General features: G+C 37.3%; 1 protein-coding gene across 1 annotated transcript; it reads right to left on the bottom strand.

Annotated features, from left to right (window-relative positions):
• Positions 1–17,303: 17,303 nt before the first annotated feature.
• On the bottom strand, positions 17,304–24,616 carry LOC308656515 (guanylate-binding protein 5-like; the record flags this gene model as incomplete). The annotated part of the gene is made up of 9 exons (XM_081307692.1): positions 17,304–17,560; positions 17,854–17,956; positions 18,811–19,023; positions 19,891–20,171; positions 21,337–21,579; positions 21,945–22,138; positions 22,394–22,503; positions 23,656–23,783; positions 24,445–24,616. 9 exons carry the CDS (start codon positions 24,614–24,616, stop codon positions 17,304–17,306), a joined length of 1,701 nt encoding a protein of 566 aa, XP_081163818.1.
• Positions 24,617–25,987: the final 1,371 nt, after the last annotated feature.

Here is a 25,987-nt window from a genome sequence, read left to right as displayed (position 1 = left end):
TCTCTCTAAAAATATGGCATAAGGGGCTGGGGATGTGGCTCAAGCGGTAGCATGCTCGCCTGGCATGCGTGCGGCCCGGGTTCGATCCTCAGCACCACATACCAACAAAGATGTTGTGTCCGCCGAGAACTAAAAAATAAATATTAAAAAATTCTCTCTCTCTCTCTCTCACTCTCTCTCCTCTCTCTCCTCTCTCACTCTCTCTTTAAAAAAAACAAAATAAAAAAAAATATATGGCATATGCAAGACCCTGAATTTAGTTCCCAGGAGTACAAGCAACAAATTTATATATATTTAAATGTGTGTTTGTGTGTGGACACACACATCTCTAAATAAGTAAAATCATAACAAAAAAGTATATGGCAAAAGAAAAAATTGTGATTCCCAAAAGGTCTTACCTCTTTGCATTTAAGACCTCTAAATATGAAAATGCGTTCACAGTATCGACATCTTGCTGGAAATCTCCATTTTCTGAACTTATGGGTGGCAGCTGCTTTTGCCATTAATGATTGCTGAAATGTTCCAAAGGAGCTCGGTCCTTACAACAGAAATGTTAGTATGTAAGAAGGGTAAAATGACAAAAATATATACCACATGATATTGTACTTGGAATAATTTTTAGACTTTGAGATTACTTATATATTACAAAAAGCTATTATTTTGCATTTCTAACATAGAAAGCATCTCATTTATTGATCTCTTATAAAACACATTTTTATGTACTTATGACAGTGGAATGCATTACAATTCATATTACACATATAGAGCACAATAGTTCACATCTCTAGTCATATACAAAGTATATTCACACCAATTAGTGTCTTCATACATGTATTTGGCATAATGATGACCTTCTCATTCCACCATCATTTCTAACCCCATGTTCTCTCCCTTCCCCTCCCACCCCTCTGCTCCAGAGTCCTCCCTTGTTCCCCCTCCCTACCCCACTATGAATCCGCCTCCTTATATCAGAGAGAACATTTGGCATTTGTTTCTTTGGGCTTGCCTAGCTTCACTGAGCATTATCTTCTCCAACACCATCCATTTATCTGAAAATGCCATGATTGTATTCTCTTTTATTGCTGAATATATAGGATTTTGGAAGAACCCTGCATGTTTTTATGCAGAAATTAACAAGTTGATTCTAAAGTTTATATGAAAATGTTAAAGATATAGGAGAGCCAAAGAAATTTTAGAGAATCTAGACTACTTGACTTCACAATTCACTGTAGAGCTACAGGATTCAAGCCAGTGTGTTTTTGGCCTGGGAAGAGACATGCAAATCAACAGAATAAAATAGAATACAAAGTAGACTCTCTTGTATTTAGTGAAGCTATTTCTTTTTTTATAAATTCATTTAATTTTTTAAACACACGACAACACTGGAATGCGTTTCAATTCTTATTACACATGCAGAGCACAATTTTTTGTATCTCTGGATATAAAGTATGTTCACCTCAGTTTATGCCATTATATATGTTCTATTGTTTTGCATTACAATTCGTAATACACATATATACCACAACTTTTCATATCTCTGTTTGTATATAAGGTATGTTGACACCCATTTCAAGTCTTCATATATGTACTTTGTATAATGATGTCCATCACATTCCACCATCCTTGCTAATCCCCTTCCCCCTCTTTTTCCCTCCCACCCCTCCCTAGAATTAATCTCATCCTCCCATGCTGTTCCTCCCAACTCAACTATAAGTCACCCCACTTATAGCAGAGAAAACATTTGACATTTTTTTTTTTTTTTGGAATTGGCTGACTTCATTTAGCATTATCTTCTCCAACACCATCCATTTACCTGCATATGCCATAATTTTGTTCTTTTATCAGGCTAAGTAGTATTCCATTGTGTATAAATGCCACTTTTTTAAATCCATTCATCCACTGAAGGACATCTAGGTTGGCTCCACAGTTTAGCTATTGTGAATTGTGCTGCTATAAACATTGATGTGGCTGTGTCCCTGTAGGGTTCTGTTGATTTTATTGTATAGTTATTTCACCTCTTTTGTTGATTCTCAGGTATCTTATTTTTTTTCAGGATATTGTGAATGGGGAGTTTTCCTCATTTCCTGCTAAGAGGATTTGTGACTGATATACATAAATGCTTTTGATTTATGGGTGTTGACTTTATATCCTGCTACTTTGTTGAATTCATTTACTATTTCTTGAAGTTTATTTAACTTTTGTTTGGAAGATCTCTCTAGTGGTGAGAGAGGTGGGTTAAAATCACCCAAGATTATTGTGCTGGGAGGTCAATTTGACTCTTGAACTTGAGAAGAGTTTGATGAGCATAGCTGCACCATTGTTTGTGGCATATATATTTATGATTGTTATGTATTGTTGATGTATGGTTCCCTTGAACAGTATGGAACATCCAACTTTATCCCTTTTGATTAGCTTTGGTTGAAGTCTACTTTATTTGATATGAGTTTGGAGACCCCTATTTTTTCCTCACTATATGTGAGTGGTATGAGTTTCCCAACCTTTCACCTTCAGTCTGTGTATGTCTTTTTCTATCAAATGAGTATCCTGTAGGCATTATATTCTTGGATCTTTTTAAAAAATCTAATCTGCTAGCCTATGTCTTTTGATTGGTGAGTTTCAGCCATTAACGTTTAGGGTGACTATTGAGATATGGTCTGTATTTCCAGTCATATTTGTTTATTTTTATTACTTAACGTGACTTGGTTTACTCTTTGATTAGTTTTTCTTTTAGTGTACCACCTCCTTCTGCCAGTTATCAATGTTTTTCATTTCCTCTTCATGAAATAGTTTGCCAAGGATGTGTTTTAGTGTCGGTTTTCTAGCTGTAAATTCTTTTAACTTTTGTTTATCATGGAAAGTTTTATTTCATCTTAAAATCTGAAGCTTAGTTTGGCTGGATACAAGATTCTTGGTTGGAACCCATTGTCTTTCCAGTTTGAAATATGTTGTTCCAGGATCTTCTAGCTCTCAGGGAATGTGTTGAAAAATCTGCCGTTATCCTAATTGGTTTACCCGTATAAGTAATCTGATTCTGTGTGCTTGTGGCTTTTAAAATTCTCTCCTATTTCTGTATATTGAGCATTTTCATAATAATGTGTCTTGGTGGGGGTCTGTTGTGATTTTGCACATTCGGTGTCTTGTAGGCTTCTTGGATTTGGATTTCCATTTCATCCTTCATGTCTGGAAGTATTTCTGATACTATTTCATTGAATACATTGCTCATTCCTTTGGTTTGGACCTCTGTGCCTTCCTCTATCTCAATGACTCTTAAATTTGGTCTTTTTATGCTATGCGATATTTCTTGGGTTTTCTGCTTGTGGTTTCTTATCATTTTTGCTGTGCTTGTCTACATTTTTTTCAAGATGATATACTTTGTCTTTGTGGTCTGATGTCCTATCTTCTAAGTTGTATACTCTGCTGGTGATGCTCTCATTTGTGTTTTTAATTTGGTTCATTATTTCTTTCATTTCAAGGATTTCTGTTAAAATACACACACACACACACACACACACACACACACACACACACATATATATATATCCTCAATCTCCCTGTAGAGGTTATCTTTTGCTTCTTGGATTTGTTTATGTAGCTCATTGTCAAAGTGATCTTTCACTGTCTGTATTTGTTGTCTAATGTCTTTTTCAAGATTCCAAAATATCTGAATAATGTAAATCCTGAAATCTTTCTCTGTCATTTTTTTCTGCTGTTTCTGATAATTCTTCTAATGATGCATTGTCTTCAATTGTTTGTGGTATTTTCTTCCCTTGACTTTTCATGTTGCTGGTATTTCTTTCCTGCTCTATGGGACTGGAGTGTTATTCTTTTTACCCTATAGATGTGTAGTGCTCTTGTATATTCTAAGATCCCTTCTTTGTGGGGAAGGACAATGTTGACAGTTCCCAATATCAACAATACATCACTTATGTGTAAATTACTGCTATTAAGACATTTATTGTCTCAATGTCTAGTAATGTTAGATTCAATTATAATTTAAAATATAATCAGTAGTTTCATAGAAGATGTACACTTACTTCTGGTGGTGGACAGAGAACTAGAGGTCAGGTATCTGACATTATGTTAAGGGCGAAAGATGTGAGGGCAATGGATTAATAAAACTTAAGAAATTTGGAGGAGAACTCTAATCAAGAAGGTTAGTAGCAGGGGAATAGACAGGAGGTAATTTAGGGGAGACAAGTATGTGGGAGGACAGTAGAATGCATAAAAACAAACACATATATGTGTTTAGAAAATTACAAGAAGTAAAAAAAATAAAAATTAGGAGGTTGAAAGGGAAAGAGAGGGAGGAAGAAAAATAAAAAGGAAGCAAAAAAGAGAAAAAAGAGAGAGAGAAATAAAAAAAGAGGGATGGCTTATGCAATTCCTTTATATTATATTATTATGGTCACTCAGTTCTATTTCATGCAAAGTTCTTGGTTGTGGGGTTGTGGGGACCAGAGAAGGAGGGGTAGGGGAGAAAGAAAGAGGATAAAATAGAAGAGAAGAAAACAAAAAACAAAACAAACAAACAACAAAATACTCTCAGAGTTCCCTTTTCTTCTCTTTTCTTTCAGTAGGTGGAGCTGTCTATTCCAAGCTTGGTTCTCTGCCCTCAGGGTGGTGTAGGTAACCAGTGTGAGAAGACTAAAGCTCTTCCTGTCTTATCTGGGCTTCCCTAATCTTGGTCTCTTTGAGTTGCTCCTAAGGTTTTAGCCCCCTTCTCTCTATTGCTTATCAGGTCTCAGCTGGGGGACCTCACGCCCTCCACCTTAGAATCGCACCAGATGGGCAGCTTCCTGGTGGCACTGCTCTCCTGTTCAACTGAGAGCTGATTTTGTGCTGATCGTTTCTATACTGAGTTATTACAGCTGGGGGAGGCGATTTGGAACCCAGGTACCTGTTCAGTCACAGATCTGGCTGGTAACCACACCCACCAAAGATGGTGAGAAAGGTCGAGTCAGTCCTTTTCCCAGTTGGGGTGTCTGGTGAGGTGGGGGGAGCTGGGATGTCCTTGTGCTGTGCCTAGAATGTGGTCTGGGGACCTGCGTGATAACAGAGCATCCTCTGGAGTTCTGCCACTCCGCCGAGGTGCTGAATTGGTGTCTCTGCTCCCCCACTTGAGAGTCGCACCTGTGCTCAAACTGTGGGCTTTGGGACCGGAGCCTGGAGTCTCACCTGAACACAGAGTTCTGCTTGGTGTTCGCAGCTCTGGTGGATTCTGCGAAAATCCGCTGGATGGAGTCCTGTCACATGCACTGAGATGTTGTGTTTCCTCAAGGCAAGACCCGGAGGAGGAGAAGCCACCTGATAGCTTTCTCTGATTCAGGCACAGAGAAGCTAGAAACAGGATCTCCTCTACTCTGCCACCTTGGATCCCAGTCAACCGATTTCTGACAGAGATGCCAAAGTACTTCCGTGGTCTTTCAATAAATGGTGCTGAAATAACAGATATCCATAATGTGAGGGATGAACCTCATACCTTATTTCAGTCAACTCTAAAATGAACAGGAACCACACACCTAAACATACAACCTAACACTATCCATCCTTGAATTCAAGGTTATAAAGGGCAGCTGCCTATTTTTATAAATAAAGAATGTTTTAGGAACACAGCCATGTTGATGTATTGTGTATAATTGCTTTTAAGGATTATTAAGTGTAATGGTAGTAGAGATAAAAGACTGTACAGGTGTTGATAATTTTTGAAACTGAGGTTGTATACACAGAGTTCAAATACTCTTGGGCCTACTTTCATGACTGTTTGAAATTTCCCATGATAAAAACTTGTTTTTCTTTTTTTAGTCTACCTTCAGATCTACTCTGGGCTATCTCAAGATCATCCCCATAAGCTCCATCACTCTCCTTCCCATTTCTCTCCAGCAAGGCTCAACCAATCCTAGAGTCCCCTGAATGTCCTGTGGAAGCCAGCCATTCATTCTAACATGCTAAGCACAGATGTGACATCATGTTGGTACTGAATGAATATTACAGAAATATATTATAAGTAAAATTATGGAAGGTTCTGTCTACATACACCCTGAAGTTGAAACTGAACTTACCCTTCCCTAACACTTCTATAAACATGTTAATTAGTTCCTACCTCTTCCTTTCAAAGGAAGACTATGGGACTAGACTGTAGTTCAGTGGTGGAGTGCTTGCCTAGCATGCCTGAAGCCCTGGTTCAATATGTAACACCACAACAAATAAAATAAAAAGGAAGACTGTGACATTTGAAAACTTTCTCAGCAATACATCCTGAAACTTTCTTCAAGAAAAATAAAACTCTTATCAAGGGAGGCATTATTGCTGAATATCTGCTCTATGAGCAAGGTGGCTCATTTCCTTATCACGTAATAATAAAGACAATTAATAAAACACATACCACTTTCCACAGAAAAGACCAGAATGTGCTCCCAACCTTTATCAATCCCCTGGATTCTTTACATACATGAATTATCTTTATGTGTGTGGCTCATCACCATGATGAAAGTGAGTGGGAAATTAAAAAGAAACAGCAAACCAACTACTCTTCAGAGCTATTGTCTGTGACTTGTTGTCTCAAATCAAGTGGTTCTGGCTTGATTTGAGACACCTGCACATTCTGGCCACCTACAGAGCTTTCTTTCAGATTCCTCAATGGCTCAGAGCACATGGCTGCACTGTCAAAGCAGTGAGATCCTGGTAGACATTAGAGATAACCAGCAATTCTGTGCAGAAAGCCTCCCCACTTCTGTGCTTATTAAAGTTACCTTTCACTTTCAAGCTCACACAAAAATATCACTTCATTCCCTCCATTGAAAATAATCATTCCTTTGGCTCTAGTATTTGTTATTGTATTCTGCCACTCTTTAAATGGAAAGGTTCTACAGGGAGTCTGTCTAGCATAAAGTGAGACCCTGTTAAATTTTCAGAGTGAATGGTGATAAATTATGATCAACGAGCATCAGAATTCTTCCAGAATCCCTTCTGGGAATCATCTTTGTTCAATGGTAGTACTAACCCCCTGGGACCAAGAGCAGTTGTAAAGGCCCACATTCCTAGGTCAAGGACATTTGCAGGTGGGAGGTGAAGGGGATGATAATTGAGAAGTTGTTCTATTTTCGGGAGGTGGAGTGGGCTGGTGTTACCCTACGTTCACTGAATAGTGATTCTTCAACTCAGCTAAACTTCAATAACCTGCCAACTTGGGGGCTGAAACTTTTCTACCTGGGCCCATCGGGCTTTCTTCAAATTCAGTCTGAAAGATTTTATCAAAATCATGAGACCAGAGCTATAGGTATTGTCAACCTAATGAGGCTTAAGTGTCACTGTTCCTCACTTGCACAGTTCTAACAATGAAGTAGCATTTCTAAGTTGGCATTTCTGGCAAACTGCTTAAAGAACTCACTGCAGGGAAAAGGATCTAAATCTCAAAGACACACATGTATAATGTGCTGTGATTTATTTACTCATCCTAAATACTCACCTTCACATCTAATTTTGAATTATTTTTCATGAAGAGGGAGACCCCTACACCCAAACTCAATAAGGAGGTGAAGTGAACCCAAAGAAGAAAAGAACAAAACTGATATAGAACAAAAAGCTGCCTGCTGTTTAGAAATGGTCTTGGAATATTCAAAAAACACCTAACACTCCTCCCTTCCCCCAAAGGATCCAAAGAACTCAGTGGATGTCAAAGATCCAAATGACTCAGTGTGGAACCCTCTCCTTGGTCTCCAAGGCAGGGACAGTAGTGAAAAAGTGAAATAAACCAGCACCTGTCTGACTCAAAGAAAAGGACAGTCCTGGTCCACTTGGTTTCCACAGAAGGGGGGCGACCTTTGGAACACCAGATTTTTATCACCCACAGGGTCTTGGGGTATCCTGGCCACATACTCACAGGGACTTACTCTCCTTGTAGCAGTTGGGATCTCCCAGCTTATCAATTCCAATTTACACCCTAACTTTGTGTGCTAAGGTCATGGTTGAAAAATGGTGAATGGAAACAGAAGGGACAGTAATAAGGAAAGGACAGAGAAGAGGTAGGATAGAGAGGCAACAGAGGGGGCACTCAGAAATAACGGCAAGGAGAGTGTCCCTGCACCTTTAGACCCCTCTCCCCTCCCCAAAGTAGTCATCAACCAAGGCCTAGATGAGGTGAAGTGGGTAAAGAAAAAGTAAAAAGGGAACAGCACTTGTTAGTTTCTTTACCTAGGTACTCATCAGAATGAAATTTCAGGAAATGTCACAACACTTACAAAAAGATCCCAGTGGGAAAGACGATTGTGAAGACCCGAAAACCAAGAAGGAAAAGTCAAGTTAACCCGTGAGTATCCTGAGTATCACGAGTATGGCTCTGGTCCGCAGCTGCCTCAGCGACGTCCTCCCGCTCCAACTGCTCACTGATCACCAAGGACCACAGTGTTCCGGTTCCCATAGTGCCTGCTCCTGACGTCTACCGCTCCTGGGCGCCCATCCCAAGGTTCCATCCTCCCGGAAGACCCCGCCCCGCCCGCAGCCGCCTCCCCTCTGGGACCACCGCATGACCCTGTGGCCGCCCTGACCCTGGATGGCAATTGGTCAGCAGCCATCTCTGCAGTCCCCAGCCCAATGCAGCGCCAGAGCGACCACCGCCATCCCACACTCATCCCCGCGCTTCCTCCAGTCTCCAGGACTCAATCTCCCGCCAAATGCATGGCAAGAGAGGGCCAGAGCTCCCTGCCTCCATCCCCACGCATGGCCCTTGGATGCCCTATCAAGCCACCTCCAAGACCACCCTGTCCACATAAGCCCCTCCCCGCCATGCACTGCCAAGTCCCCCAGAGACCAGCCACTGGCCAGAGCAGGGGGGGGGGGGGGGGTGGAACCAGGGCCATCGGCAGATGAGGGCGGTTGTGGATCACAGGCTATCCGCTGTGAAGTGCACTGATCCAGTCCCCCAGAGTCAGGTGGATGCCCTAGAGAATAAGCCTGACAGATCATTTTTTTCCTTCAACTCTTGAGGGCATATTATACTGGTAAAATGTAATCCAATATGAGAACCACTGAACATGTAAAGAAAGACAGAGCAACCTTCTCAGTTCTTAATAAAACTTTATCTTAAAGTTCTAAATCTAAAATGTCAGTGTCTTTATGTCTGTCTGTCTGTCTGTCTCTCTCTCTCTCTCTCTCTCTCTCTTATATATTTTGTTTGTTTTCATTTTGTTCATGCAGGTATGTAGATATGACTCTAGAAAAGAAGATACTCAGGCTTATTTGTTCTTTCTGATCATAAGGAAGATTTAGGATCATTATTTGATAACAGAAGAAAAAAAGCAAATTTGGCATCATTCTTCTCGCTCCATGATTTCAAACTGTTGCAAGAAAGAACATCTCTTAAAATGATATTCGGTAAGCCTCATAAAAGTTAAAATATTGATTAAGGAAAGCTTGTTGAAATAGTTTCCTAAACTGATAGTTTAATGAGATTTTATTTAACTGAAATAAAGTTATTCTCTGCTCCATTAGTTGAACCCCCGAAATAAATGTAGTATCTTCTTTAGAAACAGTTTTGCTTGGGCTGGGGATGTGGCTCAAGCGGTAGCGTGCTCGCCTGGCTAAAAAATAAATATTAAAAAAAATTCTCTCTCTCTCTCTCTCTCTCTCTCTCTCTCTCTCTCTCTCTCTCTCTCTCTCCTCTCTCTCCTCTCTTTAAAAAAAAAAGAAACAGTTTTGCTTTAATTTGTGGTTTTCTTTGTTTGTTTGTTGTTGTTTTTACATGTACTCAATTTGGGGTCTGGAGAATATGCTCAGACAGGAATAGTATCACTTTTTTGATATCCATGTGAGATAGCTATGCAGAGTCTGCTAAAACTGAAATGTCACAGCAATATTGAGACAGACTTTCTAGCATACTAGACCTTACATAAAGATCAATGTCATTGCTGAACAGTCACTGATGAAAGTTCAGGCTTGTGGTACTTTCAAGGTAGCTATCCATAAAAACCAAACTCAAATCCAGCTGAAGTATGATGACTCTGAAGCCTTACTTGCCCCAGACATCTTAATACAAAAGAGGTGTTTCTATTTCCAACACAAATATTATCATACAATTCTCAACTATTTCTTCAGCAATGAATGATTTAAAAAATTGTGAGACACATGGGAAAATGAAGTTAAAACTATTGATTTTAAAGAGCTAAAGCAAGCAACATATATAGAATTATATATTATGATGAATTATATATGTATGATGTCTAAGGATTCTAGCAGGAAGGTGATCAATATACATGAACAGATGTGGATTTGCAGCAGGAAAGTGGAAATTGTTAACAGTCAGATGGAAACTCTGTAAACACAAATCACAATATTAGTGATGAAGAATTCTTCAGTGGGCTCAACAAAATACTACACATGAACATAACAGAGAGAAGAATCAGAGCCCTTGAAAAAGGTCAATAGAAATTAACTAAACAGCAGCACAAAGAGATTCATGAGTACAATCATTGATAGCTGAGTTCCCAGTAGCTTGGGGCATCCCCAAAAGCAATGTCAAAGAGTTTACTGCAAATATGATTGGGATTCCAAAAGACAAAATGGAAAGGGAAGAGAACATGGCTGAGAGCTTTCTGAAACTACTCGAAGACAACAAACCACAGATCCACAAGTTCAGAGAACCTGAGCAGAATAAATGCAAGGAAAACACACTCATGCACATCATATGCAACATAATAAAACCTAATATAAAGTAAGCATTTTGGAGGCAACTAGAGAAAATGTTACATATGAAGAATTAAAAATAAAAATAGGAGCAGTTATTTATGGAAACTCTACAAGTGAGATAAAATAGAAAAACATCTCTAAGATATTGAATAGAAAATGGCAATTCCAAATTCTTTACCTAGTGACAATGTTTGTAAATAAATGTAAATACAGAGTTTTTAAAATTGTTATTTTATTTTTTATTAGAGCTTAATGGTTACACATAGTTTCTGGGTTCATCCTGATAAACTCAAACACGAATGAAAATCCATTTCAGTTCATGATCTCCATCTCCCCTCACACTTCCGCTCCCCTCTCTTCCTCTATACTACTAGCCTTCGTTTTACTTGTCTATTAATTGTAAATACAGAGTTTTACAAATTATAAAAACAATGAAAACCAATATTAATGGATTAAATGTAATCCAAGAAAAAATATGGTTTTTTTCTGGGAGGTACAGAATGATCCAAAAAATTTATATAGATATGCAAATGTTTAAGTACAGCCAGGAAATTTTTGATGAACATTGTAGAAAGACTGAGCACAGTAGAAATAAGACATAATTCTTGTGATTCTTTAGTTTGTAATACATCATTATATCTGTGCTTGAGTGGGTCAACAGGCCCAAAGAATTGGGAGAGTTGCAAAATAAACAGTCATATATTGTTATCAAACTTACAATTTCTTCATGAGTTTGGAGACAAAGTCTATCTTCTGTTTAAATTGTTTTGGGAAAATAGGTCATCCTTTTTTCAGAAAAATACTTTGAACCCATAATTCACACTACATAGATCTTAAATTTTTACAGAAATTTATACAGATACATATGAAGGTCAAATGACACACATTTAGAAAAATATTTAGATAAGGAGCCATGTCGATAGATGTGAAGATACACACAGGCAATCACACATACATCCCTCCTACCATAAAGTAAAATGTTGTTGACTACAGTCAAAAATTCTTTTCAAAAAAATCCCATAAAAGGTGTTAAAGCAAATCACAGAATGAGAAATGACACTGACACATCATATAACACACAGGAAACTCATATCCTTTATATTTAAGGAACACATAAAAATCAAGAAAAAGACAGAATATGAAAGAAAAAGACATCACAAAACATGAAAAAGAACTAGTGTACAAACACATGAAGAAGTGTTGCACCTAATTTATTTGAGAAAAATGCAAATTAATGTCTCAATAAGATACAACACATTACCATATACAGTACAGCCCCTGTACTTCAAAATGTGAGCAATTTTGGTGTGGAAACCATCATATTATGCAAGAAAGACTCTGAGGTCATGGCTAACCTTATGTAGAAGGACAAGATTCACTTCCTCTAACCTAGGAAGTCCATTCCTAGGGGCGTTACACAAGGGAATTGTGCATGTATACACACACACACACACACACACACATACACATTTCAAAATCAACTGATTTATATTTCAGAAAAGGTAAACCTGAGAATTTATATATTTATCAATAGTATAATAAACAAAGTCATTTTATTATATACAATATATATATTTCCAACTACACAATGAAATAGAAGAATCTTATTGATATCTTTTTGGAAATGAAGCAAAGTACAAAAGAAGACATGCAATAAGATCTGATTTATCTAGAAAGAAGGTCAAACTAACTTACATTATTTCAGACATCATTTGTATATGATATAATCCACGAGGAATTCAAAAGTTGTGATAATGGTTGTCTCTAGTAGGGTAGTCAGAGGTTGAAATACACTCCTTGGGGTTTTAGCAATGCTCAATTTATGTTTCTGGGGTGTGATTTTTGTAATTTATATGCTTTATATTTGATGTACTCCTCTGAATGTGTCATATTTCATAATTTTGAAAAACAGAGAAGGGGATATAATTCGTCAGAATCTTGCTTTGAAAAGGATCAAGGGATTGTGTTATAACTGATTGAGATATAGGATCAAGAGAAGTTTCAAGATACTTTTGGCTCATAGAAAGGCCCTCTCCTATAGGTTCATAAAGAATATAACCTTGGTTTTCTTAAATACAGTTTATATTGTTACACTTTAAACTTTTTTGTTGTTGTTGTTTCAGTGTAGAATGTAAGATCTGGTTCTGATTTGGTCTCTTTCTAAGTTTGCCATGCAGTTGTCTCTTTCTATTTAGAAGTCCACCTTTATTCTCCATACTTCCTATAGAGTTTATTTTGGACTTTCTATTCTGTTCCATTGGTGATCAATACATTCAAGAGTCATTATCACATTTTTAACCTTTATTTTTAACAATGTATCTGCTTTTTGTGTTGAGTACTTTTATGTTGTTTTCACACTGTGCTTTTGGTTTTCATTCTTTCAGTAATTCTCTCTAAATTTTAACATATTATTTACTATTATTTTATTAAGCATGACAAGAAAGACAATATCAAAATGGTTATTAATGTGGGGTCCAGATTCAAAAGGCTCCTGTGGTATTGCCTTGAGATGACATAATTATCTTCAGTGCCTTAAATTTAATAACTTTAATAATAGTCCCACTAATAAAAATAAAAATGTTTTAAGTAATGATAATTACAATAAAGCAATACTTCATGTTCATAGGATTTTGTGAGCAATAGATGTGTTATTACAGGGACCACAACTGGCACATCGTGAATCCTGAAAAAATACTAGCTGCTATTACAAACTACTTACGATGCTAAGAAATAAAGAAGTTGTACATGTTTACTATTGCTGTTGTAACAATCAACCACCAACTAAGTGACTCAAAACAATAATAGTGAGATCTGAGTTTCTAAAAAACATTTCAGTAATAATAAATTAAAATGCTCAGAGAAAATGGCACATGTGGTATAGAAGCTTCTATTATATGACAACATAGAACTTGAGAAATGTTGGAAATAAACATTTACTCAGGACGCTCAGTAAAATTATCTCTTAAAATATGCTAGAAAGGGCTGGTGTTGTAGCTCAGTGGTAGAGCACTTGCCTAGCACTTGTGAGACCCTGAGTTCGATCCTTAGCATCACATTAAGATACATAAATAAAATAAAAGTACTGTATCCATCTACAACTACAAAAAATAAAAATAAATATGTTACAAAAAGAAAGAAAGAAAGAAAGAAAGAAAGAAAGAAAGAAAGAAAGAAAGAAAGAAAGAAAGAAAGAAAGAAAAAGAGCAAGGGCCGGGGTTGTGGCTTAATGGTAGGGCCCTTGCCTTGCATAGGTGATGCACTGGGTTAGATCCTTAGCATCACATAAAAATAAAAAATAAAAACGGTATCATATCCATCTACAACTAAAATAATATTTTAAAAAATACAAGCTTATACCCTACAATTCTGGAAATCAGAAGTCTGCGAGGCTAATCTCAGGCATTAGCAAGTTTGTGATTCATATGAAAACTCCAGGAGAGAATCTATTTCCTCACTTTTCATTATACTTAAATGATTTAATCATTTAATTTCATGATAATAAGATCAGTGGGGTCAGAAATACATAGTCTAGTCTTAGTAGTTCTAAAAAACTGTCCCTGTTCATCTTTCAGTGCCTTTTCTTGTCATTTTGTATCCAATGACACAGTTCTATTCAAGGTGACAGAGTATGTGGGGACACATGGGAGCCAAGGATGCTGGTGGGAAGGAAAGTTTGTGGACCACTGGTGGAAGCAACTTGCTCCTCTAGAGTTTTCTAAGGGGAAGACCTCTTATTTGGTGGGGAGATACTAGAGAAGTGTTAGTGAGCTAGATGACAGATTATTTGTAGTGTGGTCTAGACTAACAGTATAAATGGTGGGAACTTTGGATAAGCAGATTAAATATGGTATGACCCAGGTTTAAAAGTGTGTTGAAGATGAGTAGTAATGATATAGAAAGTTGTTCTTTCCAACTATGCCATTTCCTCAGGTGTAAAATATATGTTATTTTCTGTTTTGTGGTCTGCATAGCTCACAAAGTTTCCTATAGAGTATTGCTAAACAAATGCTCAGCCAGTGTGCTGGTACCTTATAGAGTAGAGGTCAAGTCTAGAAACATAGCTGAGCAGACCTTTGCTGATACAAGAAGTTTAGAAAAATAAAAATCTCAAAGAACAGAAGAAGAAGTACAGATATTAACACTAATGTGCTTTTCTTTTGTATATAAGTAAAACACATTTTGAGCAACTAAAAAATAAGTGATGCACTTCTAATATCTCCGCACTGGAAATTCTTTACATAATTAAGTAGTTATAAGGGATAAAGAAACAACTTTGTGGTGTATTCCTACAATTTTTAAAACTTTTATTGGAGTTAAACAAAACAAATAGAAAGACATAGCAAATTGTATTTTAATTCTAGTTTTAAAGAAATTCCTAATCTCCTGATGGAAATTTAAAAGCTTTCCCCATAGAATTTAACTACTGTGAAACATTTTTAAAAAGAGTTAAAACCATAATATATTTATGGCTTAATAATATTTTATAGTTAAAACTATGTATTAAAGATACATTCATTTAATCAATATTTTTAAATAATCAACAGGCTCTCACAAAAGACTGCAAAGGTTATGATGATTTAACTTTCACATATAGAAAGTATAAAACTAAATGAGCATCATCAGAATTTGGGCACATTACACATTACTTATGCCTATTATTTATGAGGTCTAAAGGATTTTAAATAATACATAAATATTAAGACCAATGTTTTCTATTATAAAATTCTCTGAGTTATGAACTAACTCAGGTGAGGATGAATGCAAAGGAAAAGGCTTTCTCTTTAGCCCTTAAGCACATGACACAATTTCAAAGTAGTATTTCCTTTCATCCTCTAGAGATGTCCATCTCATCATAACATTATTTGCTTTAAGCTTGGAATTTCTCCATGCAGAGGTCAACTAACAATGCTGATGATTTTCACCATTGCTCATAGAAGAGCAGCCTTCACCCAGTTGAGAAGGGCACATTGTTTTAACTTTACCACTGGGGCCTCCTTTTGATGGCATCTAGCACTGGGCCAGCAGCAAGAGTGATGCTGAACAGAGGCCAAAACCTAGAACAATTTCCATTTGACTGTGCATAACATCACCTAGGTAACTTGTCATACCTAGAGACAAAATGAAAGATTAGGCAAAAGGCTTTGGGATTGTTTAAATGTTCATTGTCCCACATTTTCTAGTTTCTCATCTTCAGTGAAAAGAAATAGGAAGAGGAAGCTCTGATGTTTTCAGTACGTTAGAGTATGATACATGAATCACTAGCACGGTGGAGATGCTGGATCTGATCATGAAACCTGGTGATTCGAGCTTCAGGGATCATGTCACCCCTTTCCTGAGAAGTAATAAATAAAAACAATAAAACTTAGCAATAAGCAAGGTCAGCCTCATTCTGATTGCCTACACCACTGACTTGTCCTTACTACCTTTAATGAGCAGAAACAATAGACATTTCCATATTTTTCTTTTCCACTCAGGTAGGTCCATGCTACTTCTATAGTTAGTCACATTCCTCTCTCTCTAGTTCCAGAAACATCCAGTCCCTGGAATGTTGGGGTCTGTAGAATACCATCCCAAGGCTCGCTTTTCACCTACGCTACCCAGTTTCCTTGAGTAATCTTAGTCACAACTTGACTTCAATCCTCTTTTCCATCTTTAGGAAAATATGAACCGTGTTTGTAAGAGAAGAAACTGACTCAAAAACAGAATATCTAGGTGATGTGCAGTCAGGCGAGGTCTGAGCCTTAGATGAAGGAAATGGTCCAGGTCACTGAACTATGGAGGGAGAAGTACAAGAAAAGAATGAGGGGATCAAACACCAGAGTTTGCCCATAATGCCTTTCAGAAAAGAGCTATAATCCCCAAATATCCACAGATTCCATGGTAAGCCAGGGAAAATATCGGGATGTTGTCTATCTTATGAGGTGTTCCCACAGGAATTCGCCAAAGAATCTAGGGAGCAGCAACACTGAGGATACCACTAATGGGAAAGGCAGTTTCAATGCCTCACAAGGGTGTGAGATACTCACATTTAGTTATCTCCTCGGGGCATCGCTAACCTCATATAAAACTGGGGACACAACAGCTCTGCTTCACAGCAAATAGATTAGATGAGAGAATGCATGCAGAGGGCTTTGAACAGTGCTTGGGAGAGAAGAACTCCTGCTTATTGAGTGATGATAAACTACAGGACTTGGTGAAACAAGCACTGTAAGTTCAAGGCCATAAGAACCAGAGATGACCTAGGCAAGGACAACAGCAAAGACAAAATGCAAGATGAAATTGATGTAACAGGTATAATCAGGACAAAGGATTTTCATTAACAAATTAACAGAAAAGGCTAATCACTGTGGGACAGAAATGCCTTGCTATAGATTTAATAATTTATATTCTTATTCTACTCCACTCACCATTCTAAATCCAAATATTAATGTACTTGCTTATCACAATAACTTCACAAATATGTCTAACCCCCATTTATATTCTATGCAAAAGGAAAACGGGCACAGAGGACATAGATAACTTGCTTACACCATGTATTTGGTAACAGTGGAGCTTGGATGCACATCCAGCATTCTGATTCCACAGTTCCTGCCCCGAACCACCCTAGTACTCTTCATCTCCCCTCACTGTTTCATGCTCTCATCCTTATAGAGAAAAGACAGAAACACAACCCTAGGCTGAAACAACTGATTCAATACCTGGAGCAGATGTGCCGAATTCCTGTGTTGCTGTGCCAAAATGTTTGCTATTTCTATTTCCATTTGTCTTATTTGCTGCTGATGGAGTCTCTCCTTCTCCTCCATCCTTTGCTGCATCTGCCTACGAATCACCTCTGCACTTTCTGCTTCAGCCTTGGCAGCCTCTGCTTTCACACGTGCCTCTGAGGAGAACAAGGAAAAAGATAAACCTTCTAGGACAGCTCTATCGCTCCTTAGGGCCTCCCATTCTCATTCCTTATTGTTCCAACCCACACAGAAAATTCCTGCCGTTGTTTTTCCTTCCAGATAACCATACTGCAACTGATCCTGCCATACTCAGATACCACCTGTGGGGACAAGAAGCCTCTTTGTCCGTCTTGCTCTAGGTGAATAATCTCAGCTAGGTCAGGATACATGAATTTCAAATTTCTGGACATTTCTTGTCTTTCTTGCATTACTTCTGTTCTCTTCTCACCTTCCATCTCCTTTTCCTTGGCTGTGAGAGCCTGGTCTGTCTGTAGAACAGCGTTACACACAGACTCTTTGGACTTTAAATACTTTTGTAGAGCTTCCTCAGCCTAGGAACCCCCAAAACACAGAGTAAGATCCAGGAAATTGTGTTTATCGATGTGATATAATTATATTTCTTGTTCTATCAATCATCTTTTCCTCTTAGAAGGCATTCTGCCTGCACCTGATGGAGATATCCATCAAGCCTCTCCACAGGTGAGGTTCAGAACCTAGCTGGGCCTATCAGAGCACCCAAGGCCACTTGATGAAAAGAACTCCTTCACAGAAGGAAAAATACTGCAAGTTGAGTGTTTTAAAGACTGGTAAGGATGCTGGGAAAGACATGTTCTGTTCCCGGAGGATTGAGGCACTAAGAGGAATTGAACTTTTATTCAGTTGTATCTTATTGGTTGTCATGTGGGCAAGTCTATTTGAAAATGAAGCCAATTATCAGGAAAATGGAGCAGAATAATGAAACAGGGGTTGGAAAGGAAAAGGAAAGGAAGACAACTGAGGATACTGTTTGAACTCTAGAAAGTATTCATATTAAAAACTTTTGATTTTAGATATATAAACCAATTATAGTTTTTCTTAAATAAGTTACAATAATTGGAATTCTGTTCTGTATAGCCAAAAATGGTCCCTTTGTTGCAGTCAGTACTCATGTTTGCAATAGAATTCTGGTGATTATGGTGATGGTTCAGTTTAATTCCACAGCTATCATTAGCACACCCACATCCTGTGCTAAAATACCAACACCAGGTACATAATTCCCAGGCATGCTCATTCAGTTACAGAGTAACTCAGAGGCAGAGACATAAACTGCACCTCTGTTCCTATGTGCACGTCCTGTCCTCAATGGGTTTTTTAAACAGGCACCTCAGCATTTTACATAATTAATAGATAGAATCCTGGGAAATACCTGTATTCCTTTCCTGGGCTGTTGATGATACTTTGTCATTAGCTCCTTTGTCTTCTGAAGGTAGAGATTATGGCCTCCTGGCTTAGAGTAAAGTCCCTGCTTCACTGCTTCTTCCAGAGGACCAAAAATATCCTGAAGTAAAGCTGAGCAACAATCAGAAGAGGCTTTCTCATTCTGCTTACAAATGTCATTCTGCTTTGCATCTAGTAGGGTCTTCAAAGGGAAAGAACCCACGGAGATATTAGCAACACCTCAGTCTTTCTGAAATTTATTTTTAAAGAGATTCTCTATTTATTTAAGAAACTTCAGAGAATATAAGCAAGACTATACCCTTCCCAGCAAATCTGAAATAGTTACAAGAATGATAGTCTATAAAATATGGCATTTATTTTTGGGTATAAAATTTCCTGAAACCCCTCTCTTGCATTTCTGCTTTAGATGTGATCTTATGTCCACAGACCTCTAAACTTAAATCCTCATTTTAAATGCAGCCTACTCTTTTTCAGCATTTTTAGTTTCAGTATTTTTCTACCTTCAAGAAGTAGAATTGAATAATTAGCTGGAATGACGTCAACTTCCTCTATTAATCCTAGATAGCTCATACTTTAGCAGATCCAAATGACAATTCTCTCTGCTTAATAAAAAGATAAAACATGACTTTGTAAATACAATTATTTTTTTCTTTTCACATTTTTATTGGTTCATTGTAGTTGTATATAATGATGGGATTTGTTTTATGTATTTAAACATGCAAAGAATACAACAATATATTTGGGCAATATTATCCCCTGTAAATACAATGTTTTAAAGGAATGAAATCAATTCAAATTTAGCTCTTGAGTGTAACATGGTAAAGTGGAGCTGTGTGCATAGAGGAAAACTTCAGACCCTAAAGGGCCCAGGTATTTACATTTTGTTTACAAATGAAAAGTGACCATATGTACACATAGGCAAATATCATTATTTTCTAGTCTAATAGGAATTGTTTTTCTTAAAAAAAGTCTTATTGTGTTATTCACAGTAATATTTTTCCTTCTGTTAACCCTAAAGCACATGAATTAGAATAAAACACACAATTACCTCTAATTCCTTCTGGAAACTTTGGTCCTCATCCTTGAAACAGTTCTTTTTGAAGATTTCTATGGCCTCTCTCTCACTGGCTCTGTGCAGGTCCAGTAGCTCCTGGAGGGTCTCTGTGGGCAGCTGCACCTTCTGGCCCATCAGCTGGTCATAGTGGGCAAGTGCCCTTTTTATTGCAGCTGCATTCTCTCTCTGGGCCAGGGTCAGGACTGCGTTCTCCATGCAGGACAGATCTCCACTTCTGATAGCATTGACATAGGTCAGCACCAGGTTCTCTAAACCTGCACAGAGGAAGAGATCCTGGTGTTATTTGCATAAAAAGTCAATGAAACAATTGACTAATTGATTAACTAATGTCAATTAATTCTGAAAACATTTATTCAACAACTTTCTGACCAGTAGATAACTTTCTTTAGGAAATTGTGAGATTAAGAAGACAGGTGTTTCCTTCTTTGGGAAAAGAAATAGGGGCTAAAGAAGAAAATAGGGGAAATGTCTGGATATATGATTGTATGATTTAAAAAAATATTTTTATTAGTTGTTGATATTTTTTTTCTACTTATTTGTATGTGGTTCTGAGAATCAAACCTAGGGCGACACACATGCTAGGCAAGCGCTCTACTGCTGAGCCACAACCCCAGCCCCAAGATATATGATTGTATGATTTTAATCCTTCTCCATAGAGAAATAAGCAGATGATCTTATAAAATCATGCACATTCATGTGATTGGATTTTTTTGCCTCTTTAATCCTCCTTTTATTTCCCTCTGCCTTGGATTTCCATTTTCTTCAAAATTTCCTCTTCTCTCATTTTTTTAAGTATTTAAGTTATCATATTAAGTATGATAGATACCATTCTCTGAAAAGAAGCAAATTATACAATTTAGACCAATTGTCCCTTATTCTGTGTTGGAACTTCCTGGTTTTCCTTCTTTTTCATTTGTTCTCTACTTCCCTCAATAATGCAACAATCATTTACAAAGTTATGAAACCTGAAGTTGTTAGGTAAAGGTAGAGCAAGAAGTCTGACCGGATATCTTTAGAGGGTCTAGTTCGATACTGGACCTTAGTTCAATACTTGTAGCAAGCAAGTTCCATTTTCACAGGGAACAGGTATGTGTCACTATATCTACCAAAATTGTGACACACCACAGGCATCTAATTTATTTGTTGAACAAATGCTGCCAACCTACAGGGAGTAATCTAAATGAACAGGGGAAGACTGAAAGATAAAATATCTAACTTCATCATGTTCCTATTTCATGTAAGCTTATAGGCATTACTAAAACAAATACTAGAAATACTTTTTGTATTCACTATAGCTTTTGCAAACGTGGTGCATATGATTTGCACACTGGTAATTGTTAATGCAATGTTGACCCAAGGACCTTCTTACATGTTAATAATTATGTTGAATAGAAGGGAAATCCTTAAAGAGATACTCACAAGGCCCATTGACCTTGATGCCTCCTGGAAGTGTCTTGATCTTGGACTTGTTGAAGATGTGGGAAGAGAATTCTGCCATTCGTTGCACAAACTGAAAACTCAGCTCATCCTCCTTCAGTGTCTCTAGCTGGGAGACCTTCTTCTGGTGAGTGGGTGAGTCAAAGACAAAGCACTTCTTTGTTGGAAAGAACTTCTGAATACACAGACGAGGCAAATTGAAACTTTGAGTTCTTTGATCACTACCTGGAGAAGAAAAAACAGTATTTATTTTCTTTAGAATTTACATTCACTTTAATCTATTCTCCTCAAATATATGCCCTTTCCCTGGTGTTACTCAACTTATTATGTCATCATATACCGTTAGAAAAATATTAAGGATAACTAATCAGGGGAAAGAAAAAAGGAAAGAATTTTTCCCAAAAACAAGGGAGTAATAAATTTTGATATTAAACATATTACTTCATTTGAAATTAATAATATTCATTATTTATTTTTTAAAACAGCTAGGTGGATAAATAGGGAAAATTATACATTTAGCCTTCTACCCAAAAGAGATCATTTCTTGGGTTACTTTCCTTCTTCTTTCCAAAACCAAAGCATTTATTTACCTTTCTTCATCTTCAGTGAATTCTCCAGGTATTCATCTGCTGTCATGAGTTGTCCATCTCTTTCCAGGCTTAGGTAGAAGTCTCTTAGAGTCCACACCAAGTCTGGAAAGAAGTTTCCAATGTCATCAGCATCTTTCACTCCATTGTCAGGCAATGTCCTTGCCCTGAGTATATCTGTCAGTTCTGTCACATTGCTGAGATGATTAAGGAAAAGTAGAAGAAATAGCACAGCATCTAAGCCTATATTTGATTTCATGTTTCCTAAACCTGCATTTTGCATTTGGCAACTAACAAATCAACATTTCATCATCAGTGAATATGAGGGCTCTTGACTGTACATCCAGTGTCTACCCATTTTCATTTGGGGGATTTACAAAGTTTCACAGACTTGCAGCTGATGAATGGTGTTCTCTGTGGCTTTGGTGCCATCCTGAACCTCACAAGGATACTGCAGTAGGTCAATAGCCCCCTGGTCAATTTTGTTCATGGTATTGTATACAAAGGTGCTGCTCAGAAGGATTACCAGAGCAAAGATCTGGGTATCATTCTTATCATCACCCTAGAAGTCAAACAAATTTAAGTCATGTCAAATGGCATTTCCAAATGAACTATCATTGAAAATAAGATTCTGATATACAAGTGTTAAGCAGGGAAAACACAAGTGATCAAACACATGAACTTCCATAGTTTTCTCATTGATAATTTTACCCTAAAGCATACATTTCTAACTCCAGAGTCCCACTTATAGCCACTGATAGATAATTGCAAAATTAATAGTCAATGGGGTAACCAGAATAGTTAAAATCAAGGTTTTCCGGGTACTAAAACAAAATCAGCCTATGTGAACAATACATATATCTATTTTATCAAATAATTATTATCCACAAGGGAGTTCACATTACTGATCTTATCTAATTTTAATGCTGTGGGATGAACTCATAATTAATATCTCCATTTTGTAAGGAAACTGAAGCTGAAGTTTTGGATTACTATCTTTGCATCTTGGTAGGTAAATCAAATGTAAAAATCAAAACATAAAAAACAAACAGTGGACATTCAAGAGAAAGTTTGGTTAGTTGTAAAAACCAGCTCATGAGAGTCAACTGTGTACATCTCTTCTCAAGTCTGAGTTTAGTGACTTCGCTTGAGTAGCTTGTAATTAATTATGATAGGAATCTTTATGGAATGGTCAAGTTGTACAAATCCAATTCATTTTCTTCTGTGAACTTGTTGCTAAATACTTATTAGAATATAACTAGAGAAGACCCATGCAGTAAAAAAGGATCCATGTGTCTACTTTTCCTATGATGAGTTGGATAAGACCAAAAAGAATATAAAAAATTTAGGGAGACTCACTCTTCTGTCATGGTCAGAAAGCAAAAAGTGCCAGAGCCCTGATTTGAACAGAAGTTCATCTCATCCTGTGCCCACTACTAACCATATAATCTTGTAAAGTGAGTTTATTTGCACCATTTTTATATACCTGGGAACTACTAAGCAAAAACATCAATGTAGTTCTAATACTCATTCTGCATTTTAGGTATATTTTCTCACTTCAGGCTTCCAAACACTATTGAAAATATAAACAAAAAAATGAGGGGCAATATAGTCAAGTAAAAGTACAAATTTATAAAAACAAAATGAAAAACTGCTTGTACAAAACATGTTCAGTGATAAGGAGTTTAATCATAAAAGAATCTTCTGTCCTTACCTTCTCTACATCACCCAGGCCTTCGGTGTCCAGCAGAACTAAGGTGTGGCCTGGCTTCTCAGGTTGAGGCACACACCACATCCAGATTCCCTTGGTGTGAGACTGCACCATGGAGCCCACAGAGAAGCCTGCAGAGGGGAGTGCAGGGGTCGTCACAGAGAAGGGGATCTAGAATTCGTGTATTTTCTTGATGATTCAGTTAGGGTTTAAGGAAAGCAAGATAAGAAAACAGCAGAAAATACAATCTTCATTACAATAGAGAAATGGGGAAATAAAGTCAAATTCTGTAAGTGGAAAATTTTTATGGTTTTTATAATAATATGCAAGTAAATTTTTAAAAGTTTATAATTATGCATATGGACCATCTTATTATCCAAAGTACACGTATGAAGACAGGAATTGGTGTGAATATACTTTGTCTACAATCAGAGATATGAAAAATTGTGCTCTGTATGTGTAATAAGAATTGTAATGCATTCTGCTGTCATATATAAATAATAATAATAATAATAATTATGCATATGGAAATTATTTCATTGATCTCATTCTGTATTAGGGGAATATATTGTGTTTCTCCCTGAAAGACATTAAGATCAACATTTTTAAAAAGTTATATGTCAGGGACAGAAACCTTCCCTTTATCTCCCCAAGTTAAAAGACCCAGGTGTGGCCCAAACACTGGTTTTCACTGTCCCTCCTTGGCACTGTCTTTTTCCCCTCCATCCCCATGCTGGACGCCCATAGTGTGGTGGACAGAGGGCTCAGCAGAGCTCTGTTGGTGGCACTCACCCTTTTTCTTCCCAGCCAGCTGGTTCATCAGGTAGGATTTGCCTGTGCTGCAGAAGCCCACGATGGCCACCACCACCATGGGCTGCGTGATGGCCGACAGGATCTGCAGGGCTTCCTGCTTGACCACTAGCTGCCCCTCCATGTTCTCCATGAGGCACACAGGGCCGGGCATGTAGTCTCTGAGGCCATATCTGGGATGTTCCTTAGTCTTCAAGGGAAGAGGTAGGATGAGCAGCAATTTCTACTCTTTGAGCAGAGAAAGCCGTTTTGCTTACTGAACCTGAAAACATAACTATTCCCCAGCATGGTCTCTTTCTGAAGAGGTTAAAAAACAAAATATAAACAAAGATTATCAAGAGCACCTCGGTAAAGTCGGTCCTAGGCCTGCTATCAGTTACCTTGCTTATTCTTAAATATTTGGTGGACATAGAAAAATTTATTTCCTTAATCTTACCTACTGGTTCTTTGTATCTAACTCCTTCCCCTGGATTTTGGTTTACTTATATTCCTTTTTTTATGTCCCTAGCTTGATTATTTGCCAAATATAAATTTTTGTATTTCTCTTATTTAGGTCCATGTCCAAAGTGAATTGCATCGATTCTAAGCCATTATCTAGCATTAAAAATAAATTGCAGGTGCTTATTTCTTAAAGCTGTACTTTTGAAGTGCTTTTTTACTTAGTTAATAAATCCCTTTATTGAAACAAATGTTCAAAGCATGATGATTTTTCCTGCTATATGAGCGGAAGACAAAACTTCTTTTATTAATGTTTAACCAATTTCTACTTCTGTTCTTTAGTTCCTGTAATCTGAGGAGTCTCTGATAAAATATTTTTAAGCAAATCCTTGCTTTTCTGACTTGTCATGCTGTTAAGAAGAGTTTTCTGCCATTTTACAAAACTAAAAATTCACTATCTGTTTGACTTTATTTTCATGGACATCTTAAAATGAATACTTCTGGACTCTTGTTGTAGCAGACTATATAAGCTGTGGATTTCTTTGTTGTTGTTTTTGTTGTTGACAACCATAAAGATCCATTCTCTCCCTTTCTCATAGCCAAAGCCCTGTCAATCCTCTAGATGAAAGACAAAACAGAAACTGCTGCTTGGAAACAATAGTAGGAAGTCACAAATTGCCTTCACACATGGCACAGCTCCAGGGCATGGAAGTCAGGGAATGCTTGTACTGCAGACAGGGGCAATTTTATGATGAATTTAGAAGCTTAGATGTCAGGTGTCTTTCCATTTTAATGTACTGCTAATGCAATATTGGCACCTTAGATTAGTAGAATTCTGGCTGCCTGACTTACATGTAGCAGAGGCAAGAATCATATTTAGATTAGAAAAATGTGGCAACTCCCAATTATAATCTACACTAATTAGCTATAAAAACAGAAGTTATATGACTAAATCTGTATACAAATATTCTGAGCTTACAAACTTCATGCTTTCGAGTGAATTTACTAATGTGGGAGCTAACAGCTTTAAGGTTTTGGACTTTCTTGTGAATAGCATTAGCATGTGTATTAATAATAGTGCTTTATA

This window comes from Spermophilus citellus (assembly GCF_964194105.1).
Source record: "Spermophilus citellus genome assembly, chromosome: 9".
NCBI lineage: Eukaryota > Metazoa > Chordata > Mammalia > Rodentia > Sciuridae > Spermophilus > Spermophilus citellus.
Note: the sequence above shows the minus strand (reverse complement) of the source record. Positions and strands in the feature narration are given on the sequence as shown.